This window comes from Anomaloglossus baeobatrachus, chromosome 8, assembly GCF_048569485.1.
Source record: "Anomaloglossus baeobatrachus isolate aAnoBae1 chromosome 8, aAnoBae1.hap1, whole genome shotgun sequence".
NCBI classification, from domain to species: Eukaryota; Metazoa; Chordata; class Amphibia; order Anura; family Aromobatidae; genus Anomaloglossus; species Anomaloglossus baeobatrachus.
Window position 1 is genome coordinate 226016668 of NC_134360.1, and position 17208 is coordinate 226033875.

Genomic DNA, 17208 nt, shown 5'->3' on the forward strand with positions numbered 1-17208 from the left:
TTGAGCATTTCTCACTCTGGAGGACCTGACGTGTCCTGCATTAGATGTAATACTTCCTCCGCCCAGTGGGGGCAGTGCAGGGACATTGACACTTATTGAGCACCTCTTATTTTGGAGGACCTGACCTTTCCTGCATTACATGCAATACTTCCTCCGCCCAGTGGGGGCACTGCAGGGACATTGACACTTATTGAGCGCCTCTTATTTTGGTGCAGGGACATTAAACACTTACTGCCAGGTTCCTACCTTTCTGGTTGCTGTAATTGAATTTGGCACAGTCTTCTTCATCGCCGGTTCTGACCTGATCACGGCTTACACGTTTTGTTACTTTGGTTCGATTATTTCTGTGAGGACAGATATTTCCTGGCAGCAAGCAGAGGTTTTGAAAACTATTAAGTTGAATTAAAAACCCAAGTAGGAATGAGTTAATATGGAAATGTCTGCCGCTCCTGGTTTTCTCCGCACCCACGCTGCAGGGACTGATAAGAAATCTGTAATACAACAATGGGGGCAAAGTCCGGCAGTTAATACGTTAGATATTTAAGTCCATACATTATGTGGCAGACCGAGAAACTCACAGCACAGGGCTGGCATTCATCTGAAAAGGACTGTGTTGTAGTCATTTACTCTCAGCCAATCAGCATTTTTGGGCGTGTTTACAGCAGCTGAGGGGCGGGGCTGTCATACAAGGCTCCTCCTCATACATGTCCTCTTCAGCTCTATGCCAGCCATGGTTTCCAGCCCCTAACCTGCTTCTTGGAACAGTATATTGTTATCTCTTACCAGTTTCTTGTTTAACCCTTTTCTCACATGCACCCAGATAAATGTGCCGAGTTTGTGCCAATGATGGGGGTCACACCTGAGTCTCCACAATATGACCGCTCTTCAGGGCCTGGCAGAGAGGGCAGCATTTGCTCGAGGATCCATTTCCGGTGTGGACCCCAAGGACGGTCCTGAGAGTGGAATTCTTAAACTTTCAATGCTTTGGAACATGGGGACATTATTATTAACCCTACCACTGCCTAAACCTTCAGTAACTTTAACGTATACTTTTTTTTAAAATTTAGGTTGTATGGCGGTATTATTTGACCACAGAATGGCAGTATTGTGTGAAAAGTATATCAAACTGTTATGTGGTAGTATTATTTGGACACTGAATAGCAATGTTGTATAAGAAATATTTGCTGGTCTTATATGAGCACTATGTGATAGTATTATTTTCTCCATACATGGATGTATTATTTGGACTCTGAATAGCGGTATTGCATAGGAAATATTTGGCAGTGTTATGTGGGCACTAGATGTTAGTATTATTTAGACAATATACAGTGATATTACGAGGGGTTGCTGATAAGTCTTTGGCTTTACCCAGAAAGAAACGATATAGGATGATGAAACTTTACACTTATTCCACAGACTCTCCGCTGATGTCAGCACACTTCTTACATCGGTATTCCAAGTCCTGTAAGTCTAGCAAAAAGAAGGATTTCTGTTGTGCCTCAAACCAGGGATCCGTAGCAGCCATGGCATCAGAAATGGTGTGAAATTTGTTTCTTTAGGTTTGGAAACAGATGATAGTCGGAGTGAGCTAGATTTGGTGAATAAGGTGGGTGGTCAACCAGCTGGAAGCCCAGCTCTGCCAGTTTTGCTGTGGTCTCTTGTGCAGTGTGAGCGGAGGCCTTGTCTTGCAGAAACAAGATTCCTTTGGACAGCTTGCCGCGCCTTTTGGCCTTCAGAGCTGCCTTCAATTGGCCCAAAAGTTCAGTGTAATACCTTGCATTGATGGTGGAACCCTTTTGAAGGTAGTCCACTAGCAGCACGCCCGCCTTATCCCAGAACACAGGCGCTATTACCTTAGTGCAGGGGTCTCAAACACGCGGCCCGCGGGCCGCATGCGGCCCCTCAGGGTAGTTCGTGCGGCCCCCAGGCCCGTGCCCCTGTTCACTATCGCGGCAGGTGCCGCAATCACTGTCTGCACTTTGTCAGATGAATGTGTTGCTGGTGCTGCGCTCTCGCGGCGGCAACACAATCATCTGACATAAATCACTGACAGTGACACTGCACCTGCCGCGATAGTGACCAGGGGCACGGGTCTGGGGGCCGCACGAAGCAGAGATGAGGCAGCGGAGGGGGTGCGGGACAGGTGAGAAGAATGGTGTGTGTGTGTGTGTGTGTGTGTGTGTATATATGTGTATGTGTGTATATATATATATATATATATATATATATAATGTGTGTGTCTGTGTGTGTGTTGGACATTAACCCCTTAGCGACCTATGACGTACTGGTTACGTTATGGCTCCCTGGTACTTAAGGACCCATGACGTACCCAGTACGTCATGGTGAAATCGTGGCCCCGGTGGCTACGATCGCTGCAAATACCTTAGAATCGGGGAGGAGGGGACCTCAGGAGGGGTGGTGTCTCCTCCCCGGACCTACGGAGGCTGTGATTGGCTAAGCGGTGTTCGTCAGCCAATCACAGCCACTAATGTTTCAGCCATTGAAAATCGCTGAAACATTGAAATCCAGCCAAGATCAGTGCAGCTGTAGCCCTGATAATTGGCTGGAGCTGGGTGACCTGTGTTTCACCCACCCCCAGCTCTGATTGGAGAGACCGGCCTTGTGACCGATCTCTCAAATCACTGTGGATCTGGGGCCGCAGACCACTCCCATCAGCTTCACTCCGGCGTCTGTGGAAGGTGAGGGGAGCTGCTGACCCATTAGTAGAGGATGGGGAGAAAGTGCGCACATTACTATGGGATGGGGATATGGCAGGGGACATTACTATAGGATGGGGACAAGGTGAGCACAGTACTATAGGATGGGGACATTACTATAGGATGGGGACATTACAAGGATGGGCACAATACTATTGGATGGGGACATTATTACTATAGTATGGGGACATTACAATAGGATGGGGACTAGGATGGAGACATTACTATAGGATAGGGACTAGGATGGGCACATGACTATAGGATAGGGACTAGGATGGGCACATGACTATAGAATGGGGACAAGGCTGGGGACATTACTATAGGATGGGGACAAGATGGGCATAGTACTATAGGATGGAGACTAGGATGGGCACAGTACTATAGGATGGGGACATTACTACAGGATGGAGACAAGGTGGGCACATTACTGTAGGATAGGGACATTACAAGGGGACAAGGATGGGAAACATTACTATAGAATAGGGATAATGCTGGGGACATTACTATAGGGTGGGGACAAGGTTCTCACATTACTAAAGGATGGGCACATTACTATATAATGGGGACAGTACTATAGGATGGGGACATTGCTAAAAGGGGACAAGGATGGGGAACATTACTATAAGATGGGGACAAGGATGGACACATTACTATAGATTGGGGACATTACTATAGGATGGGGACAAGGATGGGCACATTACTATAGATTGGGGACATTACTATAGGATGGGGACAAGGATGAACACATTACTACAAAATGGGGACAAGGATGGGGAACATTACTTTAGGATGGGGACAAGGATGAGCACATTACTGTGGGATGGGGACTAGGATGGGGTACAATAATACAAGGGGACAAGGATGGGCACATTACCGTGGGATGGGGCACAATACTACAAGGGGACAAGGATGGGCACGTTACAACAATATGGGGAACATTACTAAAAGATGTTGGTCAAAATTTCTATATAGTGCTAACTGTAACACCATTTGTTACAAGAAAGGGATAAAATGTAAAAAAAAGGTTTATATTTAAACAAAGAATGTGCACGTTTGCTATAATGAACAAGTGAAAATGTTCAAAATCAGTGATCCCAAGGTGTGTAAAAAAACAATAAAATATTTTAGATATGGTACCAATAAAAATGTCACTTTGTCCTGCAAAGAATGCGGCCCCCCAAATTATTTTTTTTCCTCTGTGCGGCCCATACACCCAGCCGAGTTTGAGACCCCCGCCTTAGTGGCTGATTTTTGCACCCTGTACTTTGGGCAAGGAGAACCCCTGTGCCTCTGCTCTTTTGTGACTGCTCCTTGTTTTCAGAGTCATACAAATAAATCCAGGTCTCATCCATAGTGACCAGTCGCTCCAGGAACTTCTTATCAGTCTGGAAATGCTGACAAATGGACCGGGAAGTTTTCACTCGCTGCTTCTCTGATCTGTTGTCAGACATTTGGGGACCCACTTTGCAGAAGCTTCCTCATGTCCAAATGTTCATGGATAGTGACACAAATACGTTCACGGGAAATCCCCATGATGTCTGCTATTGCTTTAGCTGAAATTCGTGGATTCTCCAGTATGAGGTTGTGCACAGCATCGACGATCTCCGGAACAACAACCACTCTCGGTCGTCCAGGATGTTCCTCATTCGTTACCATAGAAACAAAAAATGATCACAAAGCCAAAGACTTATCAGCAGCCCCTCATATTTGCATATTGAATGAGAGTATTAAAAAGAAAATATATGAGTTATGTGGGTACTATATTGTATTATTTAGACGTGATGGAGCATTTGTACTAATTAACCAAATATGGGTTAGGTAAATAAAGTAGCATTGGCGGCTGCTTTCCTGACCTGACATTCCCCATAGAATAACAATTTTACAATGAGTTTTCTTAGAACTGTCCCTCAGTAATTCCTCCTGGAAATGTAAGTACAAAGTGACAGCTCGGTGTTCCCGTCCCCCTTATGTGATGTATCTTTACTATTGCCATGTCGGAGTGTGTACGAGCACATTATCATGACAAAGGAGCCTGAAAAGATTGAGTTATTCCTTTATTTGTATTTTCCAGGAGAGGTTACAGAGGAACGGTACAATTCTGAAACTATATTTCCAGGAATTATGTTATGGTACAGATAAGTGTTTCCTAGAACTGTGGACATTGGATGGATTTTATATCAACTTTTCTTCTCTGTTGTAGGAGAGCCGAGGAAGTTTGATCCAAAGTTTAAAGGACCCATTGGAAACCGGTATGTGTGTCCCCATATAGGAAACTGCACAGCTTTACATTCTGCCTGCTTATCACAGTCTGCACTCGCTGCACAGAAGTTTTTATTCTCTACATTGATTGTTCCAGGAAATGTAATAACTGTACAATTGTTTTGGGCTTGACGGCAAACTTTATCAATCTGCCCTGTAAATTTTAATAGGAAGCGCCCCGAACCTATGTCACTGAAATCAGGGACGTCCGAAACGAATCCAGACCCCACACCAGGCCCCCAAAACTAATACAGAATATAGACCAGACCCCTGAGCTAATCCAGACCCCACACCAGGACCCCAAAACTAATACATACTATAGACCAGACCCCTGAGCCAAGCCAGAACCCACACCAGGCCCCAAAACAAATACAGACTATAGACCCAATCCCTGAGCTAATCCAGACTCCACACCAGGCCTCCAAAACTAATGCTATACTATACTAGTACTATATATAGTATATAGCTATACTATAGACCAGTCACCCAAAACAAATACAAGACCCAAATTCAGGTAACACAACGGACCCCCAAAACTAATACCCCACACCAGGCCCCTAAAACAAATACAGACTATAGACCCGATCCCTGAGCTAATCCAGACCCCACACTAGGACCCTAAAACAAATACAGACTATAGACCAGACCCCTGAGCTAATCCAAGACCCCACACCAGGCCCCCAAAACTAATACAAGACCCAAATTGAGGTAACACAACGGACCCCCAAAACTAATACCCCACACCAGGCCCCTAAAACAAATACAGACTACAAACCAAAGCCCCTTAATAAATACAGACCCCAGACCAGACCCAGAAAACAAACCCCTTAAAGACCTTAGACCATACAGCATACAGAGCTCAAACTAAATACAGACCCAAGATTAGACCCCTAAATAAATACGACCCCACAAACCCAGATCCCAGACCAGATCCTCTAAATCAACACAGAATCAAGAGCAAAGCCTGTAAAAGTATAGAGACCCCAAACCAAACCCCTTCAAATACAAATCCTAGACCACCTAAAGTAACAAACACCAGATTGTACCCCAAACCAAAGCCCATAAATGGATACAAACCTGCGACCAGCCCCCCTAAACATATTCAGAGCCCATGCCAAACCCTCCTAAACAAAAACAGATCCCTTGATTGGACCCCTAAATAAATTAACATCTCAAAAGAAACATGATAAACAAATTCAGACCCCGGAGAAGCCCTTGATTAATGAAGATCCCAGACCAGAGAGACGCCCTAAATCAGTACAGTGGTGTAGGGGGTGGGGGGGTAGAGGAACCTTGCTGAGTTTGTCTTTATGTAATGGATGTAATTGCCTCTGGGGACAGTTGTGTCGGAGCCAGTGTCAGCCCGGAGGCCTGGAGCATGTTGATGTGTCGTCACTGTGCTCCGGGGCGCGTCGTGTCGTCACTGTGCTCCGGGGCGCGTCGTGTCGTCACTGTGCTCCGGGGCGCGTCGTGTCGTCACTGTGCTCCGGGGCGCGTCGTGTCGTCACTGTGCTCCGGGGCGCGTCGTGTCGTCACTGTGCTCCGGGGCGCGTCGTGTCGTCACTGTGCTCCGGGGCGCGTCGTGTCGTCACTGTGCTCCGGGGCGCGTCGTGTCGTCACTGTGCTCCGGGGCGCGCCGTGTCGTCACTGTGCTCCGGGGCGCGCCGTGTCGTCACTGTGCTCCGGGGCGCGCCGTGTCGTCACTGTGCTCCGGGGCGCGCCGTGTCGTCACTGTGCTCCGGGGCGCGTCGTGTCGTCACTGTGCTCCGGGGCGCGTCGTGTCGTCACTGTGCTCCGGGGCGCGTCGTGTCGTCACTGTGCTCCGGGGCGCGTCGTGTCGTCACTGTGCTCCGGGGCGCGTCGTGTCGTCACTGTGCTCCGGGGCGCGTCGTGTCGTCACTGTGCTCCGGGGCGCGTCGTGTCGTCACTGTGCTCCGGGGCGCGTCGTGTCGTCACTGTGCTCCGGGGCGCGCCGTGTCGTCACTGTGCTCCGGGGCGCGCCGTGTCGTCACTGTGCTCCGGGGCGCGCCGTGTCGTCACTGTGCTCCGGGGCGCCTCGTGTCGTCACTGTGCTCCGGGGCGCCTCGTGTCGTCACTGTGCTCCGGGGCGCCTCGTGGCGTCACCCAGCTTCGGAGTGCTTGGTCTTTCTACCTCTGTAGAATGATAAAATGACGCTAATTAAGAGAGAGCCGCTTTCCATCGCTTGATACGGGGCACAGACAGGGCTGTATTTTGGCAGCGGATGCAGCTTTTGTGACTAACGCGTCCCCATCTGACCACTCTTTGGGCCCGGAGCGTTCTTCATAAACAGCGATCAAGCTGTCCGACTGGTTTTCTGTGCCAGCGTGGTAGGATTGTGTGAAGCTGGCAGATGCCACCATTGAGAAAAATCCGAAAGAATTCCAGCAATGTATTTCTGTGCACATTACCATGGATGCCCCCACGTTCTGTGTGCCTGACAGCCGCCATCATTCCTCTCTCAGGAGTGCGGAGAATGTGTCGTCTCCGCGTCGTTCTCCAGAATCTCATGAATACAGAGCGGCCTCATCTTCTGTCTCAACTTCTGCTCCCAACGCGTTTCAGACCGGCGATGGCCAAATGTGACCAACTAAGAGTTCAGATAGGCAAACTGGTGCGTCCACGCGGGGGGCAGATATCCACTGCAAAAAAAGCGAAAAACACCATCTGAAATGTGCAAAATTATGTTGGAATTCACCAATTTGCCAAATAAATTCTCCTAAATTGTACAGTTAAATCCTCGTACGGTGATTTTACCATCTGTTCTGCACAAGGAGGAGAAGACGACACCCGGGTTTTTTAGTAATTGATGAGTTTATTTACAAAGGTTTTTTTTTTTTGAGGATTTTTCAGTTGGGATCTGCTCCAAAATTCTCCTTGAAAAATGGTTGGAAAAATCTTCTTAATAATTTCCGTGGAAAACGCACTTCACTGTTCACACTGCGAGGTTTTTTTATTGGCAGTTTTCTTTTTCCAATTAGGTTTTCAAAAATTTGCTGCACAAAAAGTGACTTTTTTGAGTCTTTGCCAAACTTGACACTGAAGTCAAAAATTTGGAAAACTCTTTGTGGGAATTAAAAAAAAAAATGCTGAAAAACATCAAGAAAATAAAAGCTTAAAAAAAAAGAAAAAGTGAAATAGAAAAAACTCCTGACGTGAAATCTTTGCGCCAAAACGTAGGCGATTGAGCATTTCACCCCCTTTCGCTCTCAGGATCAGTGGGGCTTGCAGAGGGCGGACGCAGCGGATCCTCACCCAACCAAAAATTATTCCATCACTGTAGAAAATGGGAAAACCCCTTTAATAAAGAGTGATAAAATCTCCTTAAAGTAACATTCCAGCCAAATCCCACTCCCTTGGTTTTTCTTGAGGAGGCGGAGCCTAACACATGAGTCCCCCTGCTGTGCCCCCCTGGAACATCAGATTATGATATTTGGGGATTTTTTGGCTGTGGCGGATTCCCTCGCTGTGACGCAGCCGCCGTTTCCTTCTTGCAGAGGTTTCTTGCTTTTGCAATGTCCGTTTGCACCTATGTTAGAAAAATATCAGCTTATCAGACTTTCTAAATTATCAGCCGCCGGATTAAAGGAATTTTGATGAAATAAGAATGTATAGGGGCCGGGTTCACTTTAAGTCAGCGGCGAGCGCGTCCTGCTCTTGTTGTGTTGACTTAAATCTGCTTATCTGGCAAAGGCTTTTCAAGGGGAAGTGAAATGTCAGGAATAATTTGGGATCTGCGCACTGCGCCGTCACCTGGTGATAACATCTAATCACCGCTCTCCATGTTCCGGCAGGTTCTCGCCGCAGTCAGATCTCCGCCTGACATCCCGCGTCTCACACTGCGGCTGCTGAGCGCAATTTCAATAGTCAATTCTGCGGCCGAGCGACGATTCCCCCGACTCTGAATTTAGAGCCTGAGGGTAATTAAAGGGAAGATGGGAATTAAAAGATGGGGGAAATGCGCAGAGATGAGTTGTCAGCGAGCGACAGAAAGCAAAAGAGACGGACGTCTTGTTAAACCTCTGCTGTGGCCCGAATATCACAGAACCAAAAGTAAAGGCGCTCATTATTTCTCAAAGCCAGGGTGTATAACACTAGAATGGGGAAATGTTCAAATGTTCATTTTCCACAACTCTCACATTGGCGGTCAGTGACGGGGTTCTGTCTAATACGGTGCAGGCAATACAATATGTCTAAGGAAGAGGGGGACTGTAAGGAAGATGGGGCCTGTAAGGAAAGGCACCATATATGAAGAGGGGGCCTGTAAGGAAGATGGGGCCTGTAAGGAAAGGCACCATATATGAAGAGGGGGCCTGTAAGGAAGATGGGGCCTGTAAGGAAAGGCACCATATATGAAGAGGGGGCCTGTAAGGAAGATGGGGCCTGTAAGGAAAGGCACCATATATGAAGAGGGGGCCTGTAAGGAAGATGGGGCCTGTAAGGAAAGGCACCATATATGAAGAGGGGGCCTGTAAGGAAGATGGGGCCTGTAAGAAGAAGGGGGCCTGTAAAGAAGGGCACCATATATGAACAGGGGGGCCTGTAAGGAAGAGGGGGGCCTGTAAGGAAGGGCACCATATATGAAGAGGGGGCCTGTAAGGAAGATGGGGCCTGTAAGAAGAAGGGGGCCTGTAAAGAAGGGCACCATATATGAAGAGGGGGCCTGTAAGGAAGATGGGGCCTGTAAGAAGAAGGGGGCCTGTAAAGAAGGGCACCATATATGAAGAGGGGGGCCTGTAATGAAAGGCACCATATATGAAGAGAGGGCCTGTAAGGAAGAGGATGGCCTTTAAGGAAGAGGGGGGCCTGTAATGAAAGGCACCATATATGAAGAGAGGGCTTGTAAGGAAGAGAGGGCTTGTAAGTTACAAAGAGGGGGCCTGTAAGGAAGGGCACAATATTTGAAGAGAGGGCCTGTAAAGAGGGAGCCTGTAAGTGAAATGGCCACAGGTCTGACCGCGGCTGAGTTCCCATAATCTGCGCCAACAAAATCCCCACGCTCGGGTTTTATGTAAGGGTACATTTCTCTACTGGTAAACATTTCAATGACACACGCCGCTGGCTTAGCAGCACACATAACCAGGGTTTGCTATCCGGGTCTTTAACTTCAGACACGCGGCGCAGAACACAAACAAAACAGCAATGTTAAACAAGAATTTTGTCCCTGACTTGCCCTATAGGTTATATTACCAGTCCAAAACACAAGGAGGAAGGGCTCCCACGTAGCAGGCCTGGGCTCCGGGTAACCAGCGGCGACTCCAAGGGAGAGAAGTGGGAAGATCTTCAGCCCTCTCAACAGAGGACTAGCTTACAGTCTCTTGGTACGGAGGAAGTAGACGGTCCGGAGGTCCCTTGAGTCCAGTATCCCGTCTGCAGCAGTTCTGGCAATCCCTCACACTTCAGCGATGAGGGCAGTCCGAGGCAGGTCTGTTCAGGTCCAGCTCCAGTAGCTCAGTGTCCTTTTCCCGCACTTTTACTTCCTGTACAGCAAATGCCTGAGGGAGGGGGATCAGATTTTACAGCGTCCACCCCTCGAGCAGTTTCAGCACTTGTCCACAAGGTGGCAGAACCATCCTGTGTAATGTCAGTCTCCATGTTCATTTTAATCACAAAACAGTCAGAGCTGCTCGCCTCGTTACATAAGAAAGAGGGGTCCTGTAAGGAAGAGGGGGGGCTGTAAGGAAGAGGGGGGCCTGTAATCAAGAGGAGGCCCTGTAAGAAAGCGCGGGCCTGTAAGCAAGATGGGACCTGTAAGGAAGCAAGTCCTGGTAAGAAAGCGGTTCCATAAGGAAGAGGAGGCCCTGTAAGAAAGCAGGGGCCTGTAAGACAGATGGGCCCTATAAGGCCTTGTAAGGAAGTGTGGGCCCAGTAAGGAAGTGGTGCCCTGTAAGAAAGATGAGTCCTGTAAGGTAAGAAAGCTTGGGCCTGTAAGGAGTAAGAAAGGAGTGTCTGTAAGGAAGAGGCACTGTATATGAAGAGAGGACTTGTAAGGAAGCCGGGCTTTGTAAGAAAGCAGAAGCCTGTATAAAAAGGCACCTTATATAAAGAGAAGACTTGTAGGGAAGAAGGGTCACTGTGAGAAAGCGGGGGCTCTGTAAGGAAGTGGGAGCCTGTAAGGAAGAGGCACCCTATATGAAGAGGGGGCACTGTAAAGAAGAGGCAGCCTCTAAGGAAGCGGAGGTGTAAGGTAGCAGGGGCCACGACCACTGACTCCCACAATTTATTCCTTAAATCCTGGGTATCTTGTGCTTTTGACCAGGACGGCTCACTTTAGTCCGGTTCCGCTGGCTCACAGGTAGATTTACGTCCACTTTTATCGGATTTGATGCAGTAAATTTACAGAAAGCCGTGGAGGAATGCGGTGGCTTTTAGTGCAATTTTTGTGTTGAATTTTCTGCTGCACTCTTTGCTGTTCATCACTTTCCTCCAGAGTCGTGCTGACACCGCCATGATACAGAGATCAGTGGAGGACCCGGGAGGAGTCACTTTGGAAACTGTAGAAGATTAGACATTTCAGATGATTTTCTGCATACTGTATTGTGTTTCGGATCTGCGAGAAATCTGTCCCAAAATCTGAACCATCAAGACTCGATTGTTGACCTTTACTTGCCTTTTCAAACACGCCCGATCCATATCAGAGATGGACCTGGTCTGGATTTACAGATCTGGATCACAGGTCAATTGGAGAAAAATTTCCAGCATTGGATTTGTTCAGATGTCACACACATAATATTGTAATCTATTCTGATTCTCTGCATATCAGCATGAAAGTCTGCAGCATTTCCTTTCTTTCTGGTCATATACTACATGATGTCAACACAGGACAGGAAAATGCTGCAAATCTGCCTGTGAATATCAACAGCAAATCAGTAGGAAATCCCAGTGTTACATCTCGTACATTGTGTGCTCCCCCTAGTGGTGGCACCAGGCAGCCAATAAATGTACTCAAGTGGGTTTCATTGGTCCTAGATAGAGCGTTTCTATTTTACATAGTGATCATTTATTGATTTTAATTAATAATAACCATTATAGGCTGTGGCTTGACATGATGAGCCTCCAATTTCTCCGTATAATAGAATTCTTTGACCTGCAGTACCACTTTTTCACCATTGAACTTTCCTATAGACTTACATGCAATAGCGCCCCCACCACCCTATTATTACTTTTAGGAAATTTCATTTAAACCGGCTGGCATTAATGGAAACTGTTGTTGAGAAGGAACTTTGTCAAACACTTTTTTTATAGTTTTTTTTTTTTGCATTTTGATAAATCTCAATTAAAAGAATTATGAGAAGATAAAATAAATACTGTCTCTGATAAATGCACTACTATAGCGGTAATATTATTGTATTGTTTTTCAGGCACTGTACGGACGTCCTCTGCTGCATTATTTTTGTGGTGGTCATTCTAGGTTACATTGCACTGGGCATTGTTGGTAAGTGATGAATATAGATGTGTATATATACAGTATATTGTGCAGAGTTTCCAGCGTTCTGGTAGCACCGGCGCCCCCTGCTGTTGGGTCAGATCCAGACATAGCTGCAGTACGGTAGCTGTGATGCTTTCCCCAGCGGCTCATTATAGAATATCACAATCCTACATTATGGCTAATAATCTGATATGGAGCAGGTGGTGTTCCCCGGACTGACCGCGGTCATTATCCGGCCGGTGGCCAGCGGCCGTGTTCTCTGTTATATGCGTTATTAATTTGCAGACGGGCTGTTGTTTGGCAGCGTCATGTCTGCAGCCTGGACATAAAGCCAAGATTCCCCTGTTAGGATAAGAATTATAATGGTTATTAGCCTTCTGTAGTTACTCCTGGCAGCCGCAGATATTAACCCCTGCAGCTACAAACATCCTGTATCTCCTCACTATACTATGGGGGAGGGGCGCATGGAGGCCGATTGTGTTGCACGGAGTGATATCTGCAGCATAAATGAACGTGCTGCAGAAATCCGCTCTGCTGTGTGCACCGCGGGGGGCGTAACATCAGACCCCCAACTGTCCCACCACCGCACTGGTAATAATATATTAGTATAAAACCATCCACGTTTATCACTATCCATCAGTCTCATAATTCTCCATCATTCTCATCATTTTTCGGCATTCTCATTATTCCCCATCACCATCCATCATTCTCCATCATCCTCTGTCATTCTCATTATATTTTGTCATTCTCCGTCATCCTCCATCATTCTCCGTCATCCTCCATCATTCTCCGTCATCCTCCATCAGTCTCCGTCATCCTCCATCAGTCTCATCAACCTTTGACATCCTCCATCATTCCCCACCACATCCATCATTTTCCATCATTCTCCATCATACTCCGTCATTATCTGTCATCCTCCATCATTCTCCATCATTCTCCGTTATTCTCATCATTCTCCGTTATTCTCATCACCCTCTGTCATCCTCCGTTATTCTCATCATCCTCCTTCATCCTCCATCATCCTCTGTCATCCTCCATCATTCTGTTATTTTCATCATTCTCCTTCATTCTTATCATTCTGTACCATTCTCATAATTCCCCATAATCCTCCATCATTCTCTTCATTCTCATCATCCTCCGTCATTATCATCATTCTCCATCATCCTCCGTCATTCTCCATCATCCTCTTCCTGCAGAGACCCCAATGTATAACCACCACCCACCATGCGGCATTTATTACACCGGTGCTATTTTGTGGCAGCGGCTCCATGATGCCAGGTCTGGCCGCCCCCTCTGCCCCCCATATAGTTACGTCTCTGCTTCACTTCCCATCATGTCCACATTTCTTCATGACCCCAACTCCCATCATCCCCTCATTGCTAGAATACTCCGAGCATCTATTCCTCTCTTCATTGTGGTATAATATTTCTACTCTTATAATACTACTACTCCCAATATTTCTTAAAGTAACATTACACTTTTTAGTATCAATTAGATAAGAGTAACTGCTCTCATAGCAGATATGCTGCAAATTTTCTGTGCATATTTGAGTTTCCTGTGATTTATATATGGCCGCACGTCCTGTGATATATATATATGGCCGCACGTCCTGTGATTTATATATGGCCGCACGTCCTGTGATATATATATATGGCCGCACGTCCTGTGATTTATATATGGCCGCACGTCCTGTGATATATATATATGGCCGCACGTCCTGTGATTTATATATGGCCGCACGTCCCGTGATTTATATATGGCCGCACGTCCTGTGATATATATATATGGCCGCACGTCCTGTGATTTATATATGGCCGCACGTCCCGTGATTTATATATGGCCGCACGTCCTGTGATATATATATATGGCCGCACGTCCTGTGATTTATATATGGCCGCACTTCCTGTGATTTATATATGGCCGCACGTCCTGTGATTTATATATGGCCGCACATCCTGTGATTTATATATGGCCGCACGTCCTGTGATTTATATATGGCCGCACATCCTGTGATTTATATATGGCCGCACGTCCTGTGATTTATATATGGCCGCACGTCCTGTGATTTATATATGGCCGCACATCCTGTGATTTATATATGGCCGCACGTCCTGTGATTTATATATGGCCACACTCCCTATGATTTATATATGGCCGCACGTCCTGTGATTTATATATGGCCACACTCCCTATGATTTATATATGGCCGCACGTCCTGTGATTTATATATGGCCGCACGTCCTGTGATTTATATATGGTCGCACGTCCTCTGATTTATATATGGCCGCACGTCCTGTGATTTATATATGGCCGCACGTCCTGTGATTTATATATGGCCGCACAGCCTGTGATATATATATGGCCGCACGTCCTGTGATTTATATATGGCCGCACATCCTGTGATTTATATATGGCCGCACGTCCTGTGATTTATATATGGCCGCACATCCTGTGATTTATATATGGCCGCACGTCCTGTGATTTATATATGGCCGCACGTCCTGTGATTTATATATGGCGGCATTCCCTGTGATTTATATATGGCCGCACGTCCTGTGATTTATATATGGCCGCACGTCCTGTGATTTATATATGGCCGCACGTCCTGTGATTTATATATGGCCGCACGTCCTGTGATTTATATATGGCCGCTCGTCCTGTGATTTATATATGGCCGCACGTCCTGTGATTTATATATGGCCGCACTTCCTGTGATTTATATATGGCCGCTCGTCCTGTGATATATATATGGCCGCACGTCCTGTGATTTATATATGGCTGCACGTCCTGTGATTTATATATGGCCGCACGTCCTGTGATTTATATATGGCCGCACGTCCTGTGATTTATATATGGCCGCACGTCCTGTGATTTATATATGGCTGCACGTCCTGTGATTTATATATGGCCGCACGTCCTGTGATTTATATATGGCCGCACGTCCTGTGATTTATATATGGCCGCACGTCCTGTGATTTATATATGGCCGCACGTCCTGTGATTTATATATGGCCGCACGTCCTGTGATTTATATATGGCTGCACGTCCTGTGATTTATATATGGCCGCACGTCCTGTGATTTATATATGGCCGCACGTCCTGTGATTTATATATGGCCGCACGTCCTGTGATTTATATATGGCCGCACGTCCTGTGATTTATATATGGCCGCACGTCCTGTGATTTATATATGGCCGCACGTCCTGTGATTTATATATGGCCGCACGTCCTGTGATTTATATATGGCCGCACGTCCTGTGATTTATATATGGCCGCACGTCCTGTGATTTATATATGACCGCACTCCCTGTGATTTATATATGGCCGCACGTCCTGTGATTTATATATGGCCGCACGTCCTGTGATTGCGCACTGACTGACTGATGCTTCTCTTGTTTTGCCCCCCAGCCTGGATTCATGGAGACCCCAGGAAGATTGTGTATGCAACTGACAGCTACGGGCAGTTCTGTGGACAGAAGGAGACCGCCAATGAGTAAGTGCAGCATCATAGTTATAGACATTAAAAAACAAAGATGGCTGTCAGTAGCTGTCGGCTGTCCGCATTCAGGAGCCAGCGGCTGTCCACTTTCAGGAGCTGTCGGCTGTCCACATTCTGGAGCTGTCGGCTGTCCACATTCTGGAGCTGTCGGCTGTCCACATTCTGGAGCTGTCGGCTGTCCACATTCTGGAGCTGTCGGCTGTCCACATTCTGGAGCTGTCGGCTGTCCACATTCTGGAGCTGTCGGCTGTCCACATTCTGGAGCTGTCGGCTGTCCACATTCTGGAGCTGCCGGCTGTCCACATTCTGGAGCTGCCGGCTGTCCACATTCTGGAGCTGCCGGCTGTCCACATTCTGGAGCTGCCGGCTGTCCACATTCTGGAGCTGCCGGCTGTCCACATTCTGGAGCTGCCGGCTGTCCACATTCTGGAGCTGCCGGCTGTCCACATTCTGGAGCTGCCGGCTGTCCACATTCTGGAGCTGCCGGCTGTCCACATTCTGGAGCTGCCGGCTGTCCACATTCTGGAGCTGCCGGCTGTCCACATTCTGGAGCTGCCGGCTGTCCACATTCAGGAGCTGTCGAGGCTCGCCCCGCCTCTGGACTGGAAGAACCCTTTATGTTAATTGGATGTAAATTCTGCCGCTGATTGATTCTAGGAGATTGTGCTGTGACTGTGCTGCTGAGAGAGGGAGAGAGAGCTGCCTCATATGAATCATCGTGCATCATTCATGGTGGCCCCGGATTACCTACCTCCTACGTGTCAAAGGGGTCATATGGAGGAACATTAAGACAGGGGACACAATATTTAAGCACATGGTGACAATAAGATGTTTACAGTCCGTGAGTGTGAACTCTGGTGGTCACTTGCCCTTTAACTCTTCGACTTTCTTATCTCTTGTAGGAACAAGACCGTCTTAATGTATTTTAATATCCTAAAGTGTGCAAGTCCGGTAGTGCTTATAAACCTGCAGTGCCCCACCACCCAGGTGAGCTCGGTACTGTACAGTATGAAAATGACTGTCACTTTTAAAAGTGCACTGTTCATCCTGGAAATGTATGAGTTAATTGATTTGTTTTGTGGATATCACTGTGGATTGTTTAGGGATATCATAATAATGCTTTAGCATTTCCAGGATGAGTAACAGAGGGATAGCGGAAGGCTTTTTTTATTTATTTTTTTATTTTAGTTAAAGCACTTATTTAATAAAGCTGATATGTCCTGAGGGTCTGGTCCTCTGTCTTCCCTGCGGTGCGTTTGCTCTTTTGCTGATTTCCGACCTTCTG

General features: G+C 47.1%; 1 protein-coding gene across 6 annotated transcripts in view; it reads left to right on the top strand.

The window, feature by feature from the left end:
- Positions 1-17208, top strand: part of SLC44A5 (solute carrier family 44 member 5) — a 120173-nt gene that overhangs the window by 62517 nt on the left and 40448 nt on the right. For 5 of the 6 annotated variants that reach the window (XM_075320288.1, XM_075320289.1, XM_075320291.1 and 2 more), the window contains exons 2-5: positions 4918-4966; positions 12357-12430; positions 15833-15917; positions 16826-16910. In XM_075320288.1, coding sequence (XP_075176403.1) covers positions 4918-4966; positions 12357-12430; positions 15833-15917; positions 16826-16910 — 293 coding nt within the window. Of the gene's footprint in view, positions 1-4917; positions 4967-12356; positions 12431-15832; positions 15918-16825; positions 16911-17208 lie in introns of those variants that run through there. The other variant, XM_075320292.1, reaches the window with a different exon arrangement.